Below are 24237 nucleotides of genomic sequence, written 5' to 3'. Positions count from 1 at the left end.
TCCGAGCTGATCCAGAAACCCTTGGACTTATTCCAATTGATGGAGGCTCCCGATGCTTTGCAAAAGAGATCAATAGCACTATGTGCCCACTAAAGATTCACTTCATTTCCTTGGAGGTATAAAATCGTATCATTTGCAAACTCTGAGTCCAGCAGGGACTTCCTTGAGTTAGGGATCGAAAGACCATGAAGATTTGCCCCTTGACTATTAAAAAAGGCAGACATTGATTCAATAATAAAAAGGAATAGAAAGGGGGCAAGAGGACAACCCTGCCTGATGGATTGAGTTAGAAAGATTCGAGCTCCTTTCCTCCCTGCAATCAACACCTTACTCGAGCCATTCCTATATAAGGCTTGGGCAGCACACCTCCATTACAATGGTAGCTCAATGACCTTCATCACTTCTTCCAGGAAAGACCATTGCACTCGATCATAGGGTTTCTCGAAGTCCAACATTAGACATGCTAAGTTTTGATTGGTCTCCCTCGTTGTTGCAACAACCTCCCAAAACAAAATCACGTTGTCCATAATAGATCGATGCTCCACGAAACCGGTTTGATTGGACTGGATGATATCTCCTAGGAAGGGCTTGATTCTTTGCACTAGTATGTTAGCAATTTTTTTATAAATTAGATTTAAAATTGTAATGGGCCTCCATTGTCTAATATCGTGCAACGTAGTCTTCGATTTCGGAATCAAGTAGATCAAGCCTTCATTGAAGCTGCTCGGCATTCGTCTCGTTCTCCACATCTCTTGTAGTCCAGCTTCGAAGCTTGGAAAATTTTTCTCCCAAAACTCCTTGAAGAAGGCTTTGGGAAGGCTGTAAGCACCAGGACAAGACATACTATGTATCTTGTCTAGCCCCGCTACAATCTCTTCCTCCTCTATGGCTGACAACTGCGCTTTAGCTGCCTCTCCAATCCTGGTCTTCAAGCATGTAATTACATCATGCATCAGGTTACTCAGAGGGTCGTTTGTCAACGTTGGAGCCAAAGGGCCTCTGTAGTAATTAGTCGCAATTTGCAAGATTTCCTCTTGATCAAATGTCATTGAATGATCCTCCCGTTTGAGACTGTGAATATGCATTCCTCTCCGTTTCGGAGTCTTGGTAAGGAAAAACTCCCTGTTAACTTTATCTCCCTTGACAACCCACCATGTTGCCGACTTTTTGAAGAGGAATTGCTCATGTTGTTGTCTAACCTCCTGCAACACCCTAATGGCCTCATGCAGCCTGTCTTTTGTCCAACCACAACATGGGTCCACTTGTGTGAGCTTTTGAGCTGAGATGATTGCCTTCCTCATGCGTTGCAGATGGTATTGACACCTTACCGGCTCCTCCCTAGCCACTTTTTGAAGAACCAAAGAAGAATTAATAATCTTTTCCTCCAATATCTGTACCGGGTCGTGGGCTGATGGGGATGCCATCCAAGTGTTATTCATTGCATCCTTAACCTTCTGGATACCAAAAATCTTCAGAGGAATCCTCAAATTGCTCTCACTCTTCTTCTTATAAATAGGATCGATAGTCAAGGATACTGGAAGGTGATCCGAATATGTAAAACCAGCTAGAATGGATGAGTAGCCACTTCATTCCTCTATCCTGGGGCTCACATAGATGCGGTCCAATCTAGAGTGACATCCTTCACTCTCTTTCCAACCAAATCGTGAGAACCTTAAGGAATTCGCCTCAACCGCCATACTAGAATACCATGGATCCCAGATTCCCAACATAGAAATTAAGAAACCCCACGCTCTAAGCTCCTCCACTTGTAGCAAGTTCGAATGAGACCCAAGATAATCTTCCATTCTCTTTATCATGTTAAAATCCCCCGCCACTATCCAATTGTCGAAGCAGGGAATTTTGTTTGCCAGCAGTCTCCAAAATGAGGTCCTCTCATTGCTAATGTTAGGTGTATAGACATTCATCACCCCAAATTTTACATTCCTCCATTCCAGGCAACAAAACATGGCCCTACCTTCGATCAATAGGCCATGATCCAAGATGGTGATATCCGCTGATTTCCTCACCGAAATACACACTCAACCTCTCCTTTCTAACACGCCGTGAGCAAGAGCCCACCATGTGTACCAATCCCCTGGCAACGGGTCTTTGAAAAGTTATGTTCTTTCTCGGCCAAGGTGATGCTCTTGTAAGAGCAAAATATCAATTGTTTTACAAAGGCCATCAACTTCCCACTCTCTCCTAAACCAACGCTTCTCTAGCTGATGTTGTGACCCACCAAGTCCCTGCACATTCCAAGAACAAATTCTCATTGACTTGGGTTCACAAAAAAAAGCCAAGGGGGAATCTCCCATGCTCGACAAATATGTCTCCATCATATGCCATAGAAATTCCCATTCCATACTTATTTTCCATTCTTGATTCTTGGGTACTTCAGCACAATGGAAGTGGAACAAACCATGCTTCAGCCCTAGATCCTGTACCTTCCATATGCAAACCACTGGAACATCTTGAGCAAGTTCCATAAGCTCCCCTTGTATCGTTGAGCTCTTCCATAATGTTTGCAGCCCCACAACCTCATTTTCAGAAGTAAGGTACTGGAAACATAATGTTGCCCTGTTACAAAACGACTTCAAGGACGAGTCTTCTCCCCTTTCATCTTTCAAATCAGGCTCCAAGTCAAAAGAACAACCGGTCTCCGGTCTACCGTGCTCTAGTCCACCCGTGCACTCTTCCCCTTGGATTACCAATGTTCACCACGATCTTGGGTACCTCCATAACTTGCATCCTCAATTCTAGCAACATAACAAACTCAACACCTGTAGTCAAGGGATTTCCAACCTCAATCCGTGCGATCATTTTTTGTGATTCAGTATTCCTAATGTCTGCTTCACTTTCCTTGTCCTTCCCTTTCCTGATCCATGCCTTAACCATTCTCAGGTCTGATGAAAATCCATTTTCACGACCCTCGGAGGGCTCTACGAGTGTTTCGTGGGTCTCAACTCGTGGTAGTAAATCAAATGGAGTTGCTAAAATTATTTCGCCTTCTTGGGGTTCCATTTGTGATAGGATGTCAAATCTATTCGAAATGGAACCTCCACTTGTAGGTGGGCTGGTAAGACCATGGAGGTCAAGCTTGGCCACTTTCCTCGGCGATATCCATCCTTTTTCCCTCACTACTTGCTTCCCATTGTAAACCAGGACCATCTGGCCTGTCGTCCCTGAATTTGGGAAATCCGGCAACTTGATGCCTTGCTGTCCCCTATCCGCTCTTGCCTTCCCATACAGAGGGCACTGTTTGGCCATATGGCCCATCTCCTTACATGCAAAGCATTGACCCGGCAAGCCTTCATAACCAACCTTCACCACCCTTAGGACAAAGTCCTCTGTGTGGACTCCAATCTCCGATGGTAGTTCTTTAATGTCTCTAACCAACACCTTAATCTTGGGCATTTCGGCTACCTTATCTGCAAATTAAGGTATTGTTGTACATAGGATCACTTGAAATAGTCACATCAATAGTTCTCCGTGTTTTTCAAATAAAGAAGAAATAATTTGTGGATTGCATGCAATGAACATATGAAAGAGAGTGTTTTTCACTCACTTGAACCAATAAGAGCACAAAGAAAGAACGATACATTAATGTCTATTAGATGTGAAACATGGTAAAGGAAACAATTTAAAATTCAAAGTACGAGTAGTGTTTTGTAGGTATCAATAAAGAGGAAACAAGAGAGAGAGAGAGAGAGAGAGAGAGAGAGAGAGAGAGAGAGAGAGAGAGAGAGAGAGAGAGAGAGAGAGAGAACTAGAGTATTGGGTTTTTGCACATATTGAACAGTGATTCAATGCCTCATTTCCAAATTAATTTTGAGTTCTTGAGGTATTGGGGGCTATGGTTCAATTGGAATATGTAGAATGTCGTCACTTTTGATTCACAAATTGGGGTGAGAAAATACGTTGTCGTGAAGATCCGTCACTACGCGTGGATCGTGAGGAGGAACCATCGGGGTTCTGGACCGGAAGGACTCGAAGTTTGCACAAGCTTTAGTGAGAAAGGAATTAAGATAGATTGAAAGAGAGAGAGATTGAGATAAGATAGAACGATTGCCTATAGATTGAGAGAGGTTAAGATTAAACTCTTGACTTTAGATTTCAAGAACAAGATTGATACATCAATTGGATAACAAGTTTCTTACTTTTAATTTCTTGATTAATACATCGCTTGGATAACGAATTTTCTTCTTAATATTAATTTTGATATCAAGTACAAAGCTCCCCTTTTGATCTTTTTTATCCACCCTTTTATAGATGCTCCCATGCATATGATGCATGTGAGGGTACAAGACATGCATACAATGCATGTTTGCCATTTGGCGTTCATGCATCACATGTCAATCAAGCTCTAATATGAGGATTTACATGTAAAGCTATAATGATAGGAAAACCATTTCTAAAGAAATGATATAGCCTAGTGGTAAGTCTATTGCCTCTTATCTTGGAGGTGCAAAGTTCAAGTCTTGTTTACATCTTTTTCTTTTATGCACAAAGTACTATTAGGCTGTTGGACCAAATATCTTTAAGACACCATGCACCGCGATCAACCAACCCGACCGATTCGTACGATTTGCATTCGTTTGGTTCGGCCCAGTCCGCATTCCGAGTCGCTTGCCGATTTCGCCGGCTCACCAACTCCGTCACCGGCTCTGAACTGGCTCACTGGCTCCATCGCCACTCGCCAGTTCTGAATTGGCTCACTGGCTCCGTCGCTAGATGCCGTTCACCAATCGACGGTTCCCGTCACTGTCGCCGATTCCGTCTGGTCACCAATTGCCGGCTCCATCCGGTTTCCGGTCCTGTCATCGACTGGTTTGAGTTTCTTCACCGGCTGGTTCAAGCACTTAGCCACATCCGGCGACTTAGCCACATATGTCCATCTAAACAAAAGTGGCCCAAGTCCAACTACATATTTCTTATGTGCTCTTAACACATAGATGAAATATGATGGATCTCAATCTTCTTATATAGCTGGAGCCTATACTTTTCCTATCTATGTGGGATATTTCACAATATTATTTTTCTCTTTTTCTTTTGCAAAACTTCATACCCACATAACTTGACACTTAGATGTCTGTTTTCTTATATAGTGAAGTGCATTCGAAAGCTCTTCAAGACCTCCATCTTTTTGTACTAAGATATTAAACTTATTTCAAATTAGTATCTTCACTATTATTGTTTTATACGATTCATACTCGATTTCGTATGTTTTATGCAATTTTCACACCATTGCCGAAAATCTTCACAACAACATTGTAAAGTTGAAAGGACTTCTTATGTGGCAATTGTTCGTGCTAGAGAAGTGATGAAATCTCAACCATGAAGAGAGAGGACTCTACAAGGTTATATATCATCATATTCGACATTTGAGTTTGTGTGTAGGGTGGGGTTGAGGTTGTAGGAGTAGGATTAGTAATTAAATCCCTAGAACATACAGTTCTATACTTTGTTGTAAGTTACCAATCATGTTGGTGTTTTTTCTTTCATATTGAAAGTCGTTATTTACGAGAGAGAGAAGAATTTAGGAAAAAAAATATTGTCCATAAAGAGGCCAATTTTGACCTATGGGACTTGAGTATATATGTGTTCTTGATATGTGACTCCTTCCTAAAAAGGGGTATTCATACATTGAAGCACAAAGTCTCTATGCGTGAATAAGTATACACATGTGAGCTCAACCTTCTCGATGGTGTCGTAAGTACAACACTTAAGTTATCACTCCCTCTTAATATGTCATCATATCTTGAACGAATTGCACTATATGTCAAGCATGTGAAGAGCAAGTGACATTCATCCTCTATCATGCCTTCATTGCATACTTTTTGATACCATGATGCAACTTCGAAGCCTAACTTGTGAGAGCGACTGTGAAGTAGTGTGGGGACTCTACGAGCATTACTACTCATATTGGTAATGAGATAAGGTTGGATACAATCAATAGGCATTCTTGCCTTATATTGAGACCAACATTCAGGGTTAACATTTGCAATGTAATACAATGTAGTATTCTAGCTTTATCTTGTTAGCATCTTCCCACTTCATCCTTAATGATCCCACTAACCTTTCGTCAATCATCACATAATGAATAACATCCCCCAAAAGCTCTAAAAGATCATCCACACCCTGTCTTTTGAACAATTTTCTTATGTCAACAACCCAACTAGATGAGAGAATTTTACTTTTATGATTCTTTTGTAGCCTACATCCAACATTCCAAGCAAGATGTGGTAATCGATGATTTGGCATATTCTTGACCTTTGTAATGTATCTATATACTCTTAGGAGTGCCAATATCTCTATGGGCCGAACGCTAGTTTCTAAGAGCATAACCCGGTAAGAGGTAGTGCATTCAACTCCTAATTGCCTCCTTAAAAACACCTTTTGTGTTTTCTCAATCTCATTCCATGCACCATACTTGTCTTGCATGTTCAAGAGAGAGAGAGAGAGAGAGAGAGATTTACTATGGTCTCTCAAATATGACTTGTATGACCAAAAATATTAGTACATTTCACAGAATACATGTGAAGATGAGTAACGACTCTCAATTTTCAAGAACTTTACCAATAATGTTGCAATTAAGAGTACACATTGTGACTATGAGAGAGATGTATGGAATGCATATCAAATGTGATAAAAGGCAAAACATTATATCAAAGTGTGATACTTGGACTCTTGAACTTGTTTTAAGCAAAGTGTGCATAGTCAACTACTTCATCACTTGCGACCCAACAACATATCTCACATTGCAATGTGTGTAAGCTAAATCACATAGAAGCAAGGATTCGGATGACAAACAACGAGATGGGCTCTAACGTGTATTGATATGTGTAGTTTCCCTATTCGATGAAGAATATGATTATGTAGTTAGGTGCAACATATGTAGTATAATCTATGAAGTGAGCCTCCACATTTTTCCCTGCCATAATACATTGATGTTGCGAAAATGTCTTCTTTATAGAGGAATTTAGTGATGCATCATGAAGCAAGTGTGTTGCCTCCTATATTCCAAACTGATTTTCCATATCTATGCTTTTATGTGTTTCATTTAGAGAGAAATTTAGAGAGAGAGAGAGAGAGAGTTTCAATGAGAACAAGGGTTTAACACATGGGAGGACAACAATTAAGGCGTCATGGTGGCAATTATTGAATGGATGTATTTCACTTAGGATTCCGGGCTCTTCATGTGTTAAACACTTGGTTACCTCATGGCAATAAGCACTCTTGTTATGTGTATGAAAACCATAATCTAGTAGAGAGCATTGTAATTCTTTGCAAAAAGAGTTACTTGTGTCTTCTTGGTTATTATGTTGGCCAGGAAAGGAGAGATTTCGCCCTCAATTTAATTGTTTGTTTCGTTTGGGGGTCAAAGAGGTGGGAGATATAGTTGAGGATCCATCTCAAAGAATTTTGGAGTTTGTTGAAGCACGACAATTATTACGCATCCCGCCTAATAATGGGTTTATCTGGCAACAACTACAAAATATTGCATTGATGGAAGGTTCCTTACCTCTATAAACAGGAGACCAACCGTAGATTGTTTGATGCTCACGGGGTCAAACACTGTTTTTACAAGTGACTACTAATATTTTGTATCATTGCGTCGTTGAGTCTCTTGGATGGCTATCATCTAAGGTTGAAGAAGGATGGAGAATACACAAATATGATAATGGGTGGTGGAAAATCTTACAACATAGTTGGCATTCTAAATTGTCACTTGTAGCAAAGGTATTCATTTGGAGAGTTTTGATTGGAGGATTGCCTTTGGGATTAGCTCTAAAGCACCGTGGACTAACAATGGGTAATTGCTTCTATTGCACTGTTCAAATTGAAGATAATACTCATCGATTTATACAATGTCCGATTGCTTGTTAGATTTTGAGTTACATTTCTCAAAATTGGCAAGTTTTATCGCGGTGTTATTTGACACCTAGACATTGGGTGTTTGCACAATTTACACTGGTTGACCCAAAATCAAAGATGGAGTTTGTTTTCCTATTTATGAGATATTGGGGATTGCATTATAATTGGGACATGCGCAACGCTTTTGTATTCTATGGTAGACATGGAGTGAAAGCATATCTATGAAAGTTGAAGAGAGTACTAATGTGGCAAATTTCTTTACTGGAGCAAGTGGAATTTTTTTCCTTAATGGAGTGCTTGTCTTGCTTATTGGCAATTCAACATGTTCCACTCCCCATGTAGTGTAGTTAGTGGGTGACCATAGTCCATTGTCACACCCATTGTAAGTAGTGTTTTTCACACACATTTATTAATGTAATTGTGTGTTTTCACCAAGAGAGAGAGAGAGAGAGAGAGTTTCTTTTATGGCAATTTACAATACACTTTTCATTTACTATTACAAGAGATAGTTGTTTGTTTGTGATTCGTTTATATCCAACATGTTAAATACTTAAAAACAACATTTCTACAAAGAGAGATAGATAATTCGATTTTACTATCGCGCCTAAAGGTAGAATATGACCTATAGGACCAAAATGTTGAATATTTCCACGTATTAGTAGTGACTCTTGTTGTTTTCCTTTTTATTTATTACATGATCGTTGCAATTGAGAGTGCACACTGTGACATTGAGAGGAATGTGTCTATAAAGTGGAGTGGATCAATAATGTAGAAAGGAAACTTGAATTGGTCAAAGGCATATCATTGTATCAATCATGATCCTAATCCTTTTGAACTTCTTCAAGGCAACTTATACATAATTGACGAGTCTCCTCGCCTATGCCTCAATACCTCATCTTACATCGAACACAATGTGAAATTTGTATGGAAGGAATAGTTTGGATGGCAGGCAAAGGAATAGTTTCTAGCATGAATCAACAACTATGGTTTTTTTGTACGGAGAAGAAGATGGTTTTGTAGCTTGGTGCAACATATGCAACATGTGTGAAGTGTTAGGCTCCACATATTTCCCAAGCCAAGATACATATATATTGTAAAAAAACCTTATTCACGTAGTACCTATTGATGCAACATGAAGCAAATGTAGTGCATACAATTTCCCAAAACCATGTCTTTATATGTTGCATCCATTTGGAGCCTAGTATTGTGTGTGTGAGAGTATATTCATGTCTTGTATGGTCACATTCAAAGAGAAATGTGCTTACAAGATAGATCATGGTTGAAAATGTGGGGCAAATCTTGATATCATGGGAGGTCGAACATTATAGTAAACTAATATGCTTGGACTCCCCCTTATTGTTTGGGGAAAAACATGCATAACCAATGAGTCTTTGTATGAGTGCCCAAATTCCCCATCTCACATTAAAGAGAATGTGAGATAAGTCAAACAAACAATACTAGTTAGCATATGTGGGTGAGCATGGTTGTTGAACAAGAGAAGATGTTTGCGTAGTTTGTTGTAACAAATGTTATATAATTGTGAAGCATGACTCTTTGGAGCTCTCCTAAGTTGTAATACATTGGCATTGCAAAAAGCATTGTAAGTTGTAATAAATTGGCGTTGCAAAAAGCATCACAAAAATCATAAAGCATTTGAATCTTTATATACTGCATCCATTTAAATCACAAAAATCATAAAGCGTTCCATCGTCTAAACCATTTCTTTATATACTGCATCCATTTGAATCTTGTCATTTTGTTTTTTAGTGTCTTTTGAACTTTTTTACTTGCTCCCCATGTAATTCTTGGAAGTGAGTGGAGTTTATTTTTTATGAAATATTAGAGCATTCCCATTCCCATATTTTCAGTGGAAACGATTCAATCTCGAGGGTAGGACCATGTATAACGTTTGTATCTCAACTTAAAGAAACTTCATACAAAAACACTTTTGAGCGCTTTCAAACTCTTTTCAACAAGACTCGACTAAAGATGTTACGCCCACAAAAAGGTGTGAAGGAGTACATATTTATAAGACAACCGAACATTTATTTTCAAGTGTTATGCGCCCTTTCTTGGTTCCATCCGGAAAGTAACAATCGGCAATGGTTCGGTTCGGTTTGAGAGGGTCCAAACCGAACCGTTTAAAATTTTTGAAACCTGAACCAAACCAAACCATGAACCACGAAACCGTTAAACCAAACCGTTAAACATTTATTTTTTCAAACCGTTAAACCATTAAACCGTACAAACTGCGGTTTCGTGGTTCGGTTTCAGTTTTCAACATAGGTCAAAATTTTAAAATTTTAAAATTTATAATATTTCATTTTTAAAAATTTTAAAAATATTTAAGATGTTCCTAAAATGTGAGAATAAGGTCTAAAAATGAAAAGATTGTTTAAAAACAATTTTTTAAAATTACAAAAAAAAAACAAAAAACAAAAAACCGTTAAACTGCTTTTTGATTGTTGAAACCGAACCGAACCGTTAATAAAAACCTAAACTTGAACTGAACCGTTGAAACCGTTAAAACCACAGTTTGCGGTTTGGTTCGGTTCAAACTGAACCATTGCCGATTGTTACCATTAAGTAACACATTCATTCCACCTATGATTGAAGGTAAGAAAGAGAGTGAGTGAGGCAGAGAGAGGAGGAAAATGGTTGTCAGTTCAGTTGGAAAGGTCATCCAAAAGAGTCTCACAAGTTAGACCGCCACTACACACACGCGCGCGCGCGCGCACACACACTCCATTAGGTTGTAACGTGTCCATATCAAAGTTAGTTGGAGGATACTCACCTCGTTCACTTGAATTTGATAGAACATATATTGCATGCAACATGTGGCTTGCTTGCGTGCTTCGAGCATAGTTCAAGAATGTGGGCCTGATATGTAGACCGACAATCGGAGTGTGTTAGAAGAACGCTTTGTTCTGGTCTATCTGCCCGTGGGGTCACTCGGCTACCGAGGGGCCACTCTTCTCTGCTCTCTTTTGTATTGCCCGTGCCGGAAGAAAAGAAAAGGAAAAAGAAAAAGGCCGAAGTCCAAGGTAACCAAATTATTAAATTAATTAATATTAAAAAAGAGAGTTTAATATTAACAAGCAATTGATCTAATAATGATAATGATAATAGATGTTGAGTTAATTAATCCAATAGTAATTAATTAATATTAAAAAAGAGAGTTTAATATTAACAAGCAATTGATCTAATAAATCAAATAAATAAAAGTAATGTGATTTATTATTGATCTCAAAATCGCTTTTTGTTAGTGTGTTTAGTTAAGTACATAATGCAAACGTTAATTCAATTATTAATTAATAATTAGTTGTTTATTGAGTGGGCTAACCCTTTGATTACTGAGAAATTAAATCACAAAATAATAAACGATATTATTTATTGTATTTGTTGTTATTTATCTCCCAAATTTGCTTCTCTTTTATCAGTCTGTGTCTGTGTGTTGTGTTGTGTTGTGTTCACGAAGAAGGAAGAGAAAGAACGAAAAGAGAAGACAGGAAGAAGCGGAGGAGGAGCACGCCATCGCCAACACCTGTTTCCTCCAGATCCGATCTTCCCTCGTCTCGTCTCTGCCAAAATCATCCTTCTTCATCATGAATCCTGAATAGTAAGTCCCCCTCCCCTCTCCGATCTAGATCTTTTTACCTTCACCTCTTTGCAAATCCGTATTCTATGTTTCTTTCTTTTTCCCCGGATTTCTACAGGGTTTTCTTGCCCGTTTTAATCTTCTGAGGTCTTTGAAAATCATCATGCTATTAGATCTGCCTCCTTGAAGTATATTTATGTCTTCTTTTGTCTATGTTTACTACTCACATCTAACGAAAGAACAATCCCGGTTAATGTTATCGTGTGGCCATTTTTCTGACCTGTCGAATCACACCTCTCCAATGTTAACGAAAAAAAGTATGTCTAGTGCATACTATGGCCTGCTTTTAAGTTATGGATGTCGAAAGGAAAGAGAGACAATTGTTTTGAATTGATATATTTATTTAAGAAATAAACAAATCTCCTTGTTTAATTAATGTCCACATTTTAAGGAAGGTGAAATTTCTATTGTAAAGGATCTCTTATGAATTTCCTGTTTTTTGTGTGGAGATAATTACTGAAGAAGACTGTATATGTGCATTATTTGATCGACTGGTCTTTCTTTTTATATGCCTTCTGCAAAACATCTGTTTAATGCATCCATTGAACTTCTTTATCTTTCCCATGGACGTCAAAAGGAACACATTTTCTATTTTAAGGGATCTAATGGTTCTTGCGTTTGATTTTTCTTTCTATAGATCTACTGTGATCTCATTCCTTCGATTTCTCTTTCCATGAACCAAAATGTGTGTTTTAATGGATCTCATGGCCTTCCTTTTCTTTGATCTTTTCTTTCCATGAAACAAAAACTGTGTTTTAATGGATCTCATGACTTTATTTTTCTTTGATTATTTATTCCATGAAGCAAAATATGCGATATTTGATGGACTTCATATCCTTCCTTTCTTTTTTCGTGGGTTTCTCATGAACGAAAGTATGTGATTACTGGATCTACTGAACTTTCTTTTCTTTTCTTTTCTTTTCAATTTAATTGAGGCCCAATGAAGCAAAAAATGTGTTTTGGTGGATCTACCGCCCTTTCTTTTCTTTTCTTCCCAATGAGGTCTCATGAAAAGCACTGGATCCACTGGACCTGGAGATCTTTTCTTTTCTTATCTCTTTGATGCACGAAGAAACTGATAGGCTATGGATTTAATGGCCATTGTTATGGCTATCTTCTGTCTCTTGTATGCTTAAGTCCACATCAAAATGATGATAAATCTCTCTTTCCTGATAGCAGCCATTCCTTCAATGTTTGTTGTTATTGACGTACAAATTTATGGTGATGATGTCTTCAGTGATTATCTTTTTAAGCTATTGCTCATTGGCGACTCAGGTGTTGGAAAATCATGTCTTCTTCTTCGTTTCGCGGTAAACTTTTTATTGTTAAATTCTACCTCTTAAAGTTTTTTGTTCTATAGTAGGGATGATGTCCTACCACTCTTGTTGCTGAAATTTGTTTTATATATAGGATGATTCTTACCTAGAGAGTTATATCAGTACCATTGGTGTCGACTTTGTGAGTATCATAATTTCATTATTTGACAGCAATCTCTAGTTCTTTCATTTCCTATAATTCTTCTGGTATTTATGTGCGTGTTGTTGTGATTGATGCTGTAGAAAATCCGCACGGTTGATCTTGACAGCAAAACAATAAAGCTGCAGATTGTAAGTGATACCCCCTTCGATCCTATTTATAATCAAGAAAGGTGATCAGTGCAATGGTTAATGTTGTAGATCTGTTTAGGCTTGTTCATAGAGCCTCAAATTTGAGAGGAAAATGAGCAATTTTCTAAAATTGAAGGTGGTATTTATTATTGTATATCTACTCTTGTGCTTAGGGCCTGCTTGTATAGTGAGAAAAAAATTTACGGTTTCCTATTTTCCACTGTGTAATAAAACGTTTAGTTGAAATGTCAATATATCGAATTTCATTTAAACATATCTCATATACACGCTTGTGTATTTTAAGCATGTGACCAATCTTCTGAAAATCAAGGAAAGAGCCTGGACTGTATGCATGAAATCGTGACAATTGGCAAATATGAGAAATTCTCCCGATGATTGTGGTTCATATGAACCGTGTAATTTCAACTGCATTAGTGCTGGATACTCACTATTACAAAAACTTAATTTATTTTTCATTATACAGTGGGATACTGCTGGTCAAGAACGTTTCAGAACAATAACCAGCAGTTATTACAGAGGAGCACATGGAATCATTGTGAGTACACTGGTTTAATCATCGTTTTAAACATCTGTCTCTGGATTGTGAGCATTTTGTCAAGGTTCTTTAACCTATCTTTTAAACTTGTCTATTTCAGATCGTTTATGATGTAACGGATCAGGAAAGCTTCAACAATGTGAAGCAGTGGTTGAATGAAATAGATCGCTATGCAAGTGACAATGTGAATAAGCTTCTTGTTGGTAACAAGGCTGATCTAACAGCCAAGAAAGTTGTTGATACTGAAACTGCCAAGGTATGATAGATAGATAGATAATATATTTCTAACATTCAAGCACTTCCTTTGAAAGAAGCATGCAATGTCTTCATGGAGTTTTAAACTGAAATATATAGGCTTTTGCTGATGAGATTGGAATCCCATTTCTGGAAACGAGTGCAAAAAATGCAACCAATGTTGAGGAAGCCTTTATGACAATGGCAGCTGAGATCAAGAACAGGTGATTTGGTCTGAGAAGTTATATAAATGATAACAATGGTCATTTAGGAAATGCTCAAGTTAGTGATTTTTCATCTGAAATCAAGCTCTAGTAGCTGTAACACATTATTGATTTAATGCTTTTTCATTTGAATTTGAGCTGTACAAGTTCAAGAAAAAATTGATTCCTTAGTTTTTCATTATTTCCTGTGAACCTGTGTTTTTGTTATTTTCCATATCCTGCTTGGTCAACCCCTGAAAGAGAGAAAAATGGGATCAATCAACCATATAATTACTCATATATTTGCTCTTTCAAGGGTTGACCAGGATCATAGAAAAATAACAAATTTGAGGAAATAGTGGAAAATTTCTGCATATTTTGGATTCTTTTTACAAGTTAATTTTTCAAATATGGCTTTGAAAACATCACTTGCATTGAATAACTAAATTGTAACAAAGTGTTGGAAATCCTTGATATAAAGATTATTTAAATTATCTGAATTTATTTAAATCTGAATATATACTGTGTGCTCTCTCAGAATGGCAAGCCAGCCTGCCATGAATACAAACAAACCCAAGCTTGTACAAATGCAAGGCCAACCAGTTCAACAGAAAGGAGGTTGTTGCTCTTAGAGAATTCTTCTCTATTCAGGTGATTGTTTCTAATGTTGAAGACTTGCAATGATTATATTCACCACCAACAAGGAGCATATGATGCCAATGCAGTTTGTACATTTGAATATGATGTCCTGTCTCTTGGCTGAAAGCCTTTTGATTAAGGGTCTAACAAACCCTCACTTAGGGTGTTTTGCCTAATTTGTGCTGAAGTTGAAAAGGATTGATAACTAACTATCATTCTGTTGACATGTGCAACCGATTCATTCATTTTAAAATCAGTGAAGCTAAATTTCTATTGTAGTAGACTGTACAGACTTATTGTGGCTTTCCTAACAAAGCTATTCCTATTTCTGTCTAATATATTGATTCTTACGTGCATTTCATATCGTCTTATGAGTATGGTTATGCAGGTATACTCTAAAACAAAATATTGTAATATCTATGCTATAATCTATTCCTTCTCACTGTTGGTAAAAGTTAGTCTTTTAGTTTAGTCATGTGGCATGTTTATCCAGGCAGATTATATTGATGGTCATGGTATTATTGATGCATCTATAGCTTGTTCAGCTTCTATTGCACCCTGATTCTGTGTACACTTCCCAGTCTTATATCCCCTTCATTGCTAAATTTGAACTAAGTCAGATTGTTTTCCAGCAAATGATCACAACTTTGTCTGAATCCATACATTTAGCTTATTTGATTAGGCTGAAAATGTGCAATTGAAAATAGTTCCATAACTTTGTTTCAAAACTGCAATTCTGTGGTATAAGGAACATAGTTATTTCTTATGATGTGCTCTGAATGTTCTGAAATGTTTCTCATTCTGGTCAGTTCCAGTACTTGTCATGTAGAACTATATTTCAGTGAGTTATAATTTAAAGGAACCACTAGTGCAACACCCTTGTTCCTGTTGCCAGAGACCTTTTCCGGTGGATCTCAGTGGGTCTCAAGTCATTATAGATGGGGATATAGTTCGATGTGCCCCTTATTCTCCCCATACCACAAACGTACATATTTAGAGAAAAGTTCACAACTCTTGATCAGCAACCACTTTAAAGAAATGTGCAAGCTAATGGTGAAGTTATGATTCTCTTAACAGAAAATTGTCGTGATGAACATGAAGGGATAACATCTGTGTAAAGACATCCAGGTGCTTATTTAATGTGTACAGGGTTTGAGGAATTGATGGTACGCCAACTTATATTGAAAGGAAGCGCGTGTTGAATGTGTTACAAGATTCAAAGGAATTGATTGTGTGCATAGCTTACCACCTTTTATATTGAAGAGGTATATAAATGCTCAAATCCTCAAGAATATGAAAAACATATGTTTAGAGAAGTGCATGCATAGATAACATTTTTCTGTGAAATCTTGTGAAAATATGAAGAAATTGATACCATTGACATTGTAACCATGCTAATTGGGAGTGCTAATTTTCTTTTGTTTCTTTAAATTTGTTCCGTAACCTAGATGTGATATATATCACTTTCATACATTACAATGCATAAATATACATATTTGGGAGGAAACATGAGGTAGATGGGACATGCATTTGAAATGTGTTTTGCATTCTGTCACCAATGTGTTATGGCCCATGGCCATGGCCACGTGTTTGATGGGAAATTAGGCAACAACTTAAAGAAACCACCGTAAAATGCGTAATTCCTTGTGGACTAGTGGCTTAAAGTTTTTGAAAATATCTTTTACAATAGAAATAAAACAATAAAATAGATCATTGTCATGAATGAAGATGCTTTTGAAATCAATGTGTGGTAACCTTACGAGTTTTATTGAAGCAATGAGATATCCTTGTACCCATTTGTCATGTATGAAGATGCTTTTGAAACCAATTAAAGGTAAGCTTATGAGTAATATTGAAGGTATTATCTATACATATAGTAATGTGAAAGAACTCTACCTTTGACTAGGGACGTTTGTGATTTTCTCGATGTGTTTGATGGTTCTAGCTACAAGTCTACCCACACATTCTATACTTTGTGATTTTATGTTGCCTTCACCATGATGATGTTGTTAGAAATGCCATTGATTAGGGAGCAAATATAATCTCAATGCCAATTATTTATGAAAAACAACACAAACACCACCACAAAATTTAATGTGACAACCCCCCTATGAGGGATAGAAACACCATGGGACCAATTCCAGAAAACTATCCACTATCACCAAATAAAAGGGTACAAGAATGTGTTACCCTATTCACATAACAAAAGAAGAAAATAAACATTTGGGTGTCCATGGCCCATTTACATACATATGACGAAAAGGATTTCATCAAGAAACTTATCCATGCTAGTGACCTTAGCACATAGAATATTACCAACAATATCATGTATGCATATCAACAATATCAATAATTGTTGAGATATCAACTCAACTAGGTTTAGTTATTTTGTTAATTATATAACTTAGTAGTTACACAAATAAAATCTAGTTAGTATGTTGACCTTAAAGCCTTAAATAGGACTTTGTACTTAAATGGGATACATCCTTGTGCCTATATTCTTCTCATACATGTGCACCCTTGCACATGAGATGTATACATAACTAGACTTGCATCTACCCACCAAAAGGGGTAAGAAGAGGTTCCCTTTCTTCTTGTGTATATCACAATATGGCACCCTTGCAAAAGTAAATACAAATGCAAGAGTAGATTTTTGATCATCAAGATCCCTTGCCATGTTTATAACCTCCAAAACATAGAGGTACCTCACATATATCTAAAAGTGCATTTCACAACATCTCCGTGAGGCATATTACAATTGGAAGGATATGTACCTATAAAACTAACACCATGAGTAATATTTATTCATTTACTAACCATTGCATGTATTAGGGATCCAACCATTGAAGAGTAAGAAACTGAAGACGTGTTATCTTTTATTCCTTCAACGGTTAGCATTATTTAAAGTGAGCAACTAGGAGCACTTATCAGTTTTGGATGTTGCATGTCCTTGCCAATACTCAGTGTATGTACTTTTCTTGTGATTATAAATAATTCACAAATCTAATATATTCGTTGCATGAGACCACACATATGAACTGATTAAGTTGCCAGTAGGAAAGAAGGCACTCAGAAATAAGTGGGTGTACAAGTTGAAACCTGGAAAAACGGAAATCTACCTAGATACAAAGCCTGCATTGTGGTGAAGGGCTTCCAACAAAAAAGGGTGTAAATTTCGATGAAATATTTGCTCTAGTTGTCAAGTTGACATCCATCAAAACTATGTTGAGCATTGCAGCTAGCATGAACTTGGAGATAGAGCAGTTGGATGTCAAGACTTCTTTCTTGCATGGTGATCTAGAAGAAGAGATCTACATGCAATAGCCGGAAGGATTTGAAGAGAAAGGGAAAGAAAACTTGGTATGCCGGCTAAGAAAGAGCTTGTATGGGCTAAAGCATAGATTCGTGGTAGACTATAGATTCTACAAAACACAAGCCCACCATTGTGTTTTTGTTAAGAGATATGATGGTCTCCTATTGTATGTTGATGATATTTTTATAGTCAGACAAGACACAAAGAAGATTTCAAGTCTGAAAAAGGCTTTGAGTAAGTCTTTTGCAATGAAAGATTTGGGTTCGGCAACGCGAATCTTTGGGATGCACATAGTCTGGGAAAGGTGCTCCAAAGATTCAACATACAGAATTCCAAGCTAGACGGCTCAACATTGCCAACAAATCGCAAGCTGAATGCCAATCAATGTCCGAAGACCGAAAAGGATAGAGCTGAGATGAGGAAGATACCATATGCCTCAGTTGTGGGAAGCTTGATGTATGATATGGTGTGTACCAGGCCAGAGATTGCAAATGTTGTAGTACATGAGCAATCCCAGAAAGGAGTTTGGGTTGTAGTGAAGTAGGTATTCAGATACCTAGGAGGCACCTCAAGTGTTTGTCTCAGATACGACTTAGGGAAACCCGTGCTTGAGGGGTTTACAGATTCTGATACGTCGGTTGATGTTAATCCCAACTAATCCACATCAAGGTATGTAATGACCTATGCAAGGGAGCCGTCTCATGAAAATCAAGGTTGCAAAAGGTTGTGGCTTTGTCGACCACAAAAGCTGAGTATATGGTTGTTGTAGTAGCTGACAAGGAAATAATATGGATTCATAGGGAGTTAATTGGTCATCTAAGAATGATGCAAGATCAATTCCTACAGCTGTGATAATCAAAGTGCCATCCACCTTGCTAAGAATGTTGCCTATCACTCTTAGAACAAACATATCCAAAGGAGATATTGGTTACGAGAGAGAGTGGAAGAAAAGAAATTTCTTGTCATAAAGATCCATACGAATGATAATGGATCAGACATGCTAATGAAAGTTTTGTCAATGGACAAACTTAAAGCTTGTCGGCTAGGATAGGCAATGATGGTTGACTCTCCCATACAAGAGTGAAGGGGGAGTTTGTTATGAAATGGTGTCCCTCCTTATGGGAGAAGAGCTGATTCGGCTAAGGGCAGGCTATGTGTCAGCCAAGTATAAAGGGGCTAGCTAAGAGCTAAATGTCTAGTTGAGAGCCGACTATGATCGGCTAAGAGCTGATCCACCAAAGACTAAGTGCCGAATAGGCTGAAGCCGATTCGTCTAGGGATAAATATGTAAATACATATATGTGTATATAGTTGTATGCATAAACCCTAGACTAGAGTGCATTATCATTGTGGTGAGAACAAAGAACGATATAGAAGAGAGAAAAAGACAAAAGAGTGTGAACTGGGTGTTGTGCAACTCGAGCCCTCTTCAACGTTGACCCTCGAATTTGATCAGTTGATCAACGACATTGCACATACCAAGTTCTGGTATTCTTGCTTTCCTTTCTGTTCAATGTGTTAATCTGTCAGCTGAGATGAAGATCTATTCAAGGTTGTGGCCTTGACAGAACTGACCTTTCCCTAGTCGGCTAGGGACGCTGAGAACATACTTGTAAACACTTTGATAGTGATATGTTTGGAGTCTGTGGGCTCCCGTGGTTTTTCACAGTTAGGGTTTCCATGTTAAATCCGTGTCTGTTTATTTTCTATCTTGTTTGTTTTGTCCTTGCTTGCTTGTCGGTAAACCTAAAAGTCGGCCAAGTTTGATCCATGTATTCCTATCATCAAGCTACTCAAGCTCAAGGTTCAAACTAGCTACCAAACCAAAGACACCTCTAATGGAACTCAAATTCACATTGGTGAGATGCATTAATCAAAATCCATGTCTTTCGTTCGAGTACCGAAACCTCTCACAACCAATTTAACCAAACAAGATTAATATTTAACAAGTTTGTCATGCTTTCCTTTCAACTTGAGTATCCAAACGTATTTTCTAAAGCTTTTCTTCCCTTAGGAGGTTAAACTAACTTGTGTTATTCTTTCTCAAAGCTTTCGTTTAATCATGGTTAGACTTTATGTGATTACCTTTCTCAAAGCGTTCATTTCATCGCATTGACATAAAAACTTTATGGATGCCCTCTCCAATAAGAATAAGTATCTACTCAAAACTAATATACCTTATAATAGAGGGTGGTGGTTTTGTAGGAGAATTCCTAGCTTGCTCCCTTCTCAAGACATGCATGTAGCAAAATAATATCAAATTTATGGGTAGCTTCTAGGTAATTCATTATATTGAGCCCACATCTTTCTCTTGATCAAAGCTCTACTCTATTTCTCCTCTCTTAAATATACTTAGGTTAACCAAGAAATGAGTTAATAGTTCCTTTGATATCAAAGTTTGAACCCAAATCATTTTTTACGCAAGAACGTCTTTAAATGTCTATGATGATGCCAAAATATTCGCATCTAATGCCGTTAATCCAAATTTGACATTGACGTTTATATGATGTAAAACTAAGGTGAATATTACAAAACAAGAATATGCTGACACCTTTAGATTTGAGCTCCTTTGGATGAAAGGTGTTACTATACTACACGGGCACAATTAGGACTCCAAATTGATTCTATAACAGATAACTATGTTCACATATCATGCTACACGAGTGAGGTCAAGACCGAGAATTTGTAGAATAATATTGTAGAATTTGAGTCTATCCAGATTCCATTTGTTGCATTGCACCATATGTTTAACCTAATAACAATCGCCCATAATATTTGGGGAACTCATTAAATAAGTCTTCAGTAGTATTGAGAAATTTACACATTTAAAAGTGCACATGTTTTGCCATGCAAACTCCCCTCACTAGCTAGCACTCACAACTTCAAGGCATTTGATTTTTTATTTATGGATTTCGTATGCGAAAACCAAATTGTATAATCAGATATCACGCGAGTAATGTACTACTCTGCATTGCTTCTTAGAAGCCCATTGGGTCTCCAAGATGTGTCCTTTTTATTCACTCACAAAAAGTTCATCGAATTTTTCCTTTGTGTTTGCACTCTCAAAAATGTTGAGCGATCGATCTTTTGCAATGACAGGCGGTCTTTCCTCTTGTCCTAAAGTTTCATGATATAAAACTTATGGATGATGCAATATATATCGCCAAAACAAGTGGGTTATTACACCAAAGTTAGCGAATAAGGAGCGCTATTCCAAAGGCCGCGGCAGAAGCAATGGCCCCGATAAACGCAGTTTGAAGGGAACTGATAATGGGTTGCATGCCAGTGAAGTAGCCCTTCACGAATCCAAACACGAGGAGGGCCACTAGTGTGAAAGCAACCGATGTTAACAATGCAATGTCCACATCCTTCATCACCATGTATGGAAAGAGTGGTATCAGACCTCCGAGAATATAAGAAACCGCGATGGTCAACGCACTTTGCAATGCTCGCTTCGGATTTGGCTTTTCGAGACCCAACTCGAACCTTAATTTACATTAAAAAGCAAATTGCATTTAAGTAACAATGAAGGTGTAAAGACCCTATTAGAAACTAGCAAATGAGGGTGTGACTTTAGAAATAAGGTGGATCATTAACAAAAGGATTAGCAAATTATCACATAAATATATGCGATGCAATCATGATCCATGGCTATTCACGAGGCGCTGAACTCAAAATTTTATCAAAACACTTCTTTCATGCAATAATTTTATTCATCCATATAAGTTTTTATAAATTCTGCGGTTTCCATGGACAGACATTTTATGTGGTAAATCTTATAATGCCTTTTATGGGGTCATGAAAGCTTATCAGGGGGTTTGAAAATTAACTTTGTGAAGGCTCAATTTCAAGCTTTTTATTCGAAGAGATTACTATCAGGCAGGCGAAAAATCTTACGATCCGACAACTTTCTAGACAGAGAGAGACGAAGAATTGTGTTATCATCATCAGGTAGGGCCGAACAATAAGATTATGAAGAGAATTCAGAAAAATATAAATATAATGTAGCACCTTACCGCATCATGAATTCTACCCAATCGTCTGGTCGGTTTCTCAAGGCTTGCACGACCGGATTGTATTCTTCAGGCTTCAATCCAAACTTCGAAAGGATCTCTCGTACCTCATCAGCTTCTGTAGACATATAATCATTTGATCCATAATTTCAGAGTGTTGTTGCCATTTCCATATTGATATAATTCCTACACACGCACCATACAGAGAAAGAAACATCTCTACCAGTGTCTGGGACTTCCTGGATCTCTTTATGTTCGCGCGCCCTCTCTCTGTGGTAATGGTCTGCATCACTCTTGGCTGCCAAATAGCTGCATAATATAAATTAATTCCAGATTCACTATTAGCATGAAAATTCACTGATTTTCTGATGACTTTTTAAAATATATGTTACAATTCAAACATAATTTTTCTTTCGGCCCAGAACCTAGCTTTAATTCAGATGCTATCTGTACATGCATATATGTTAACAATATATGCGTGTATGTGTATGTATGTAATTATGCATGGTAGTCATCATTTGGGCTAAAGAATGATTTGGTAATCCTTTGAATCTTTTCGGTAAAGAAACAGTGATGGCCACTAGAAAGACCCCACATGATTTGAGAAAGACCCCCCTGCCATATCTCTTTGAGATTTTCTGTAAAGAAACTTGACCGAATGGCGAGAACAGCATGGTGCATGGTTTAAAAGGATAGTACAAGAAAACAGTTGTTATGTACATTACTGCAGGTTTCCCCACATGCATGGCTGTTTATTTGAGCCATTGGAAATGCAACTTTCGTGATATACTCAAATGGTGGACCTCTGACATAGGCTGCGAAATATGGACGATCCACAAGAATCACTCAAATGATTGATACTGGGACGGCAATGCTATAATCACCGTCGATTTTGCATTGTTCCTATCACATGTATCCGATTAATTCTGAGCAGATCAGAACAGATATCCCATAAGGATTACCAGAGATGGTACCAAAAATTACCAATATTTTCATCTTTTTACATTGATTGATGAGCTTGTTGATATCATCATCACGAATAATTATAGCTAAATTGACAGCTCTATTAATATTTGTGCTTGTACATCTCATTTTTGTGTCCAACACATTATGTACTAATTCGTTGTAATCAAGCAAATCTCTCACAAATCTAATCAGAAAACACATTTATCGATAGCTTTCGCCAATATATATCGAAATTCATTCGATTAAAACAATTGCAAGCGAGAAAAATACAAGAATAGAGCTTCAAATCAAAATTGACAGTTTAAAAAATCCTTGTTAAATTGGTCGATATATCGAAATTCATTTGATTAAAACAATTGCAAGCGAGCAAGAGAAATAAAAGAATAGGGCATCGAATATCAAACTTGACAAATTGAACAAATCCTTGTTTAACTTGACAAATTGAACAAATCCTTGTTTGGTCGACACGGGACAATAAAGAGCAGGATTAAGATAGAGATTTGCATACCCTCCGAGGCCCATGGCGATGGAACCTGCGGCCACTTCAGCGAGGCCGGCAGTGACGATGATAGACGAGGATGCATTGGCACCGGAGAGGCCGGCAGCAAGCGCAAACGGCACTGTCAGCCCATCCGACATCCCGATGATGATGTCTCGGATGACATCTCCCGCCGTGAAGTGCTGCTCTTTGTGCTCCGATTCGCGGGGGCCTGGTGGCACCATGAGGAGAGAGGCATGCAACCCTTCCTCTCCATCTTCATGCTTCTGCTTCTGCCTCTGCTGAATCTGATGATCATCATCATCTTTATCATTAACATTCAATTGATCTCCCATGTCTGGGTCAACTCACACAGAACAAGCACAATGAACAAGAACAAGGGACTCGTATGTATATATGTTTCTTCTCTACTTTCTCTCTCTCTCTCTCTCTCTCTGCTTGCCTCTATTCTAAGTACATATTCTTCCTCTCTCTTTTGCAGGTTTCTAAAATTGAGAGCCCATGAATAGAAGTGAAAGACCAATAATAATATGTAATAAAAAGCTCAAACCTAACCCTAGTGTGGGGACATGATAAATTGTCCAGCCTACACCACATTGTCCGGCCCACCCGGCCATTGTGATCTGTGGACCGAATCCATAACCGCATTGTCCAGTCTCCATGATCCACGGACC

At 37.8% G+C, this 24237-nt stretch overlaps 2 protein-coding genes across 2 annotated transcripts; one reads left to right on the top strand and one right to left on the bottom strand.

The window, feature by feature from the left end:
- The first annotated feature begins 11350 nt into the window (after positions 1 to 11350).
- On the top strand, positions 11351 to 15128 carry LOC147862929 (GTP-binding protein YPTM2-like). Its single transcript, XM_087321131.1, has 8 exons — positions 11351 to 11494; positions 12771 to 12843; positions 12944 to 12991; positions 13093 to 13140; positions 13625 to 13696; positions 13797 to 13952; positions 14051 to 14154; positions 14672 to 15128. Exons 1-8 carry the CDS (start codon positions 11481 to 11483, stop codon positions 14763 to 14765), a joined length of 609 nt encoding a protein of 202 aa, XP_087177257.1. The 5' UTR covers positions 11351 to 11480; the 3' UTR covers positions 14766 to 15128.
- Positions 15129 to 20963: 5835 nt separating this feature from the next.
- On the bottom strand, positions 20964 to 23936 carry LOC147862928 (vacuolar iron transporter 2-like). The gene is made up of 4 exons (XM_087321274.1): positions 23573 to 23936; positions 22322 to 22407; positions 22102 to 22216; positions 20964 to 21571 (listed from the first exon to the last, which is right to left on the bottom strand). Exons 1-4 carry the CDS (start codon positions 23896 to 23898, stop codon positions 21277 to 21279), a joined length of 822 nt encoding a protein of 273 aa, XP_087177400.1. The 5' UTR covers positions 23899 to 23936; the 3' UTR covers positions 20964 to 21276.
- Positions 23937 to 24237: the final 301 nt, after the last annotated feature.

This window comes from Azolla caroliniana, unplaced genomic scaffold (genome assembly GCF_043228905.1).
Source record: "Azolla caroliniana isolate FFs.n. ecotype wild unplaced genomic scaffold, voAzoCaro1.0.p SCAF_6, whole genome shotgun sequence".
Taxonomy (NCBI): domain Eukaryota; kingdom Viridiplantae; phylum Streptophyta; class Polypodiopsida; order Salviniales; family Salviniaceae; genus Azolla; species Azolla caroliniana.
Note: the sequence above shows the minus strand (reverse complement) of the source record. Positions and strands in the feature narration are given on the sequence as shown.

Coding starts and splice junctions, on each gene's coding strand:
- LOC147862929 (XM_087321131.1), top strand. Junction 12,844..12,943: donor GTCTTCTTCTTCGTTTCGCG/GTAAACTTTTTA, acceptor TTTTATATATAG/GATGATTCTTACCTAGAGAG. Junction 13,141..13,624: donor AAACAATAAAGCTGCAGATT/GTAAGTGATACC, acceptor TTCATTATACAG/TGGGATACTGCTGGTCAAGA.
- LOC147862928 (XM_087321274.1), bottom strand. CDS start 23,898: ATGGGAGATCAATTGAATGTTAATGATAAAGATGATGATGATCATCAG. Junction 22,217..22,321: donor CCAGGAAGTCCCAGACACTG/GTAGAGATGTTT, acceptor ATATGTCTACAG/AAGCTGATGAGGTACGAGAG. Junction 21,572..22,101: donor TGGGTAGAATTCATGATGCG/GTAAGGTGCTAC, acceptor ATGTAAATTAAG/GTTCGAGTTGGGTCTCGAAA.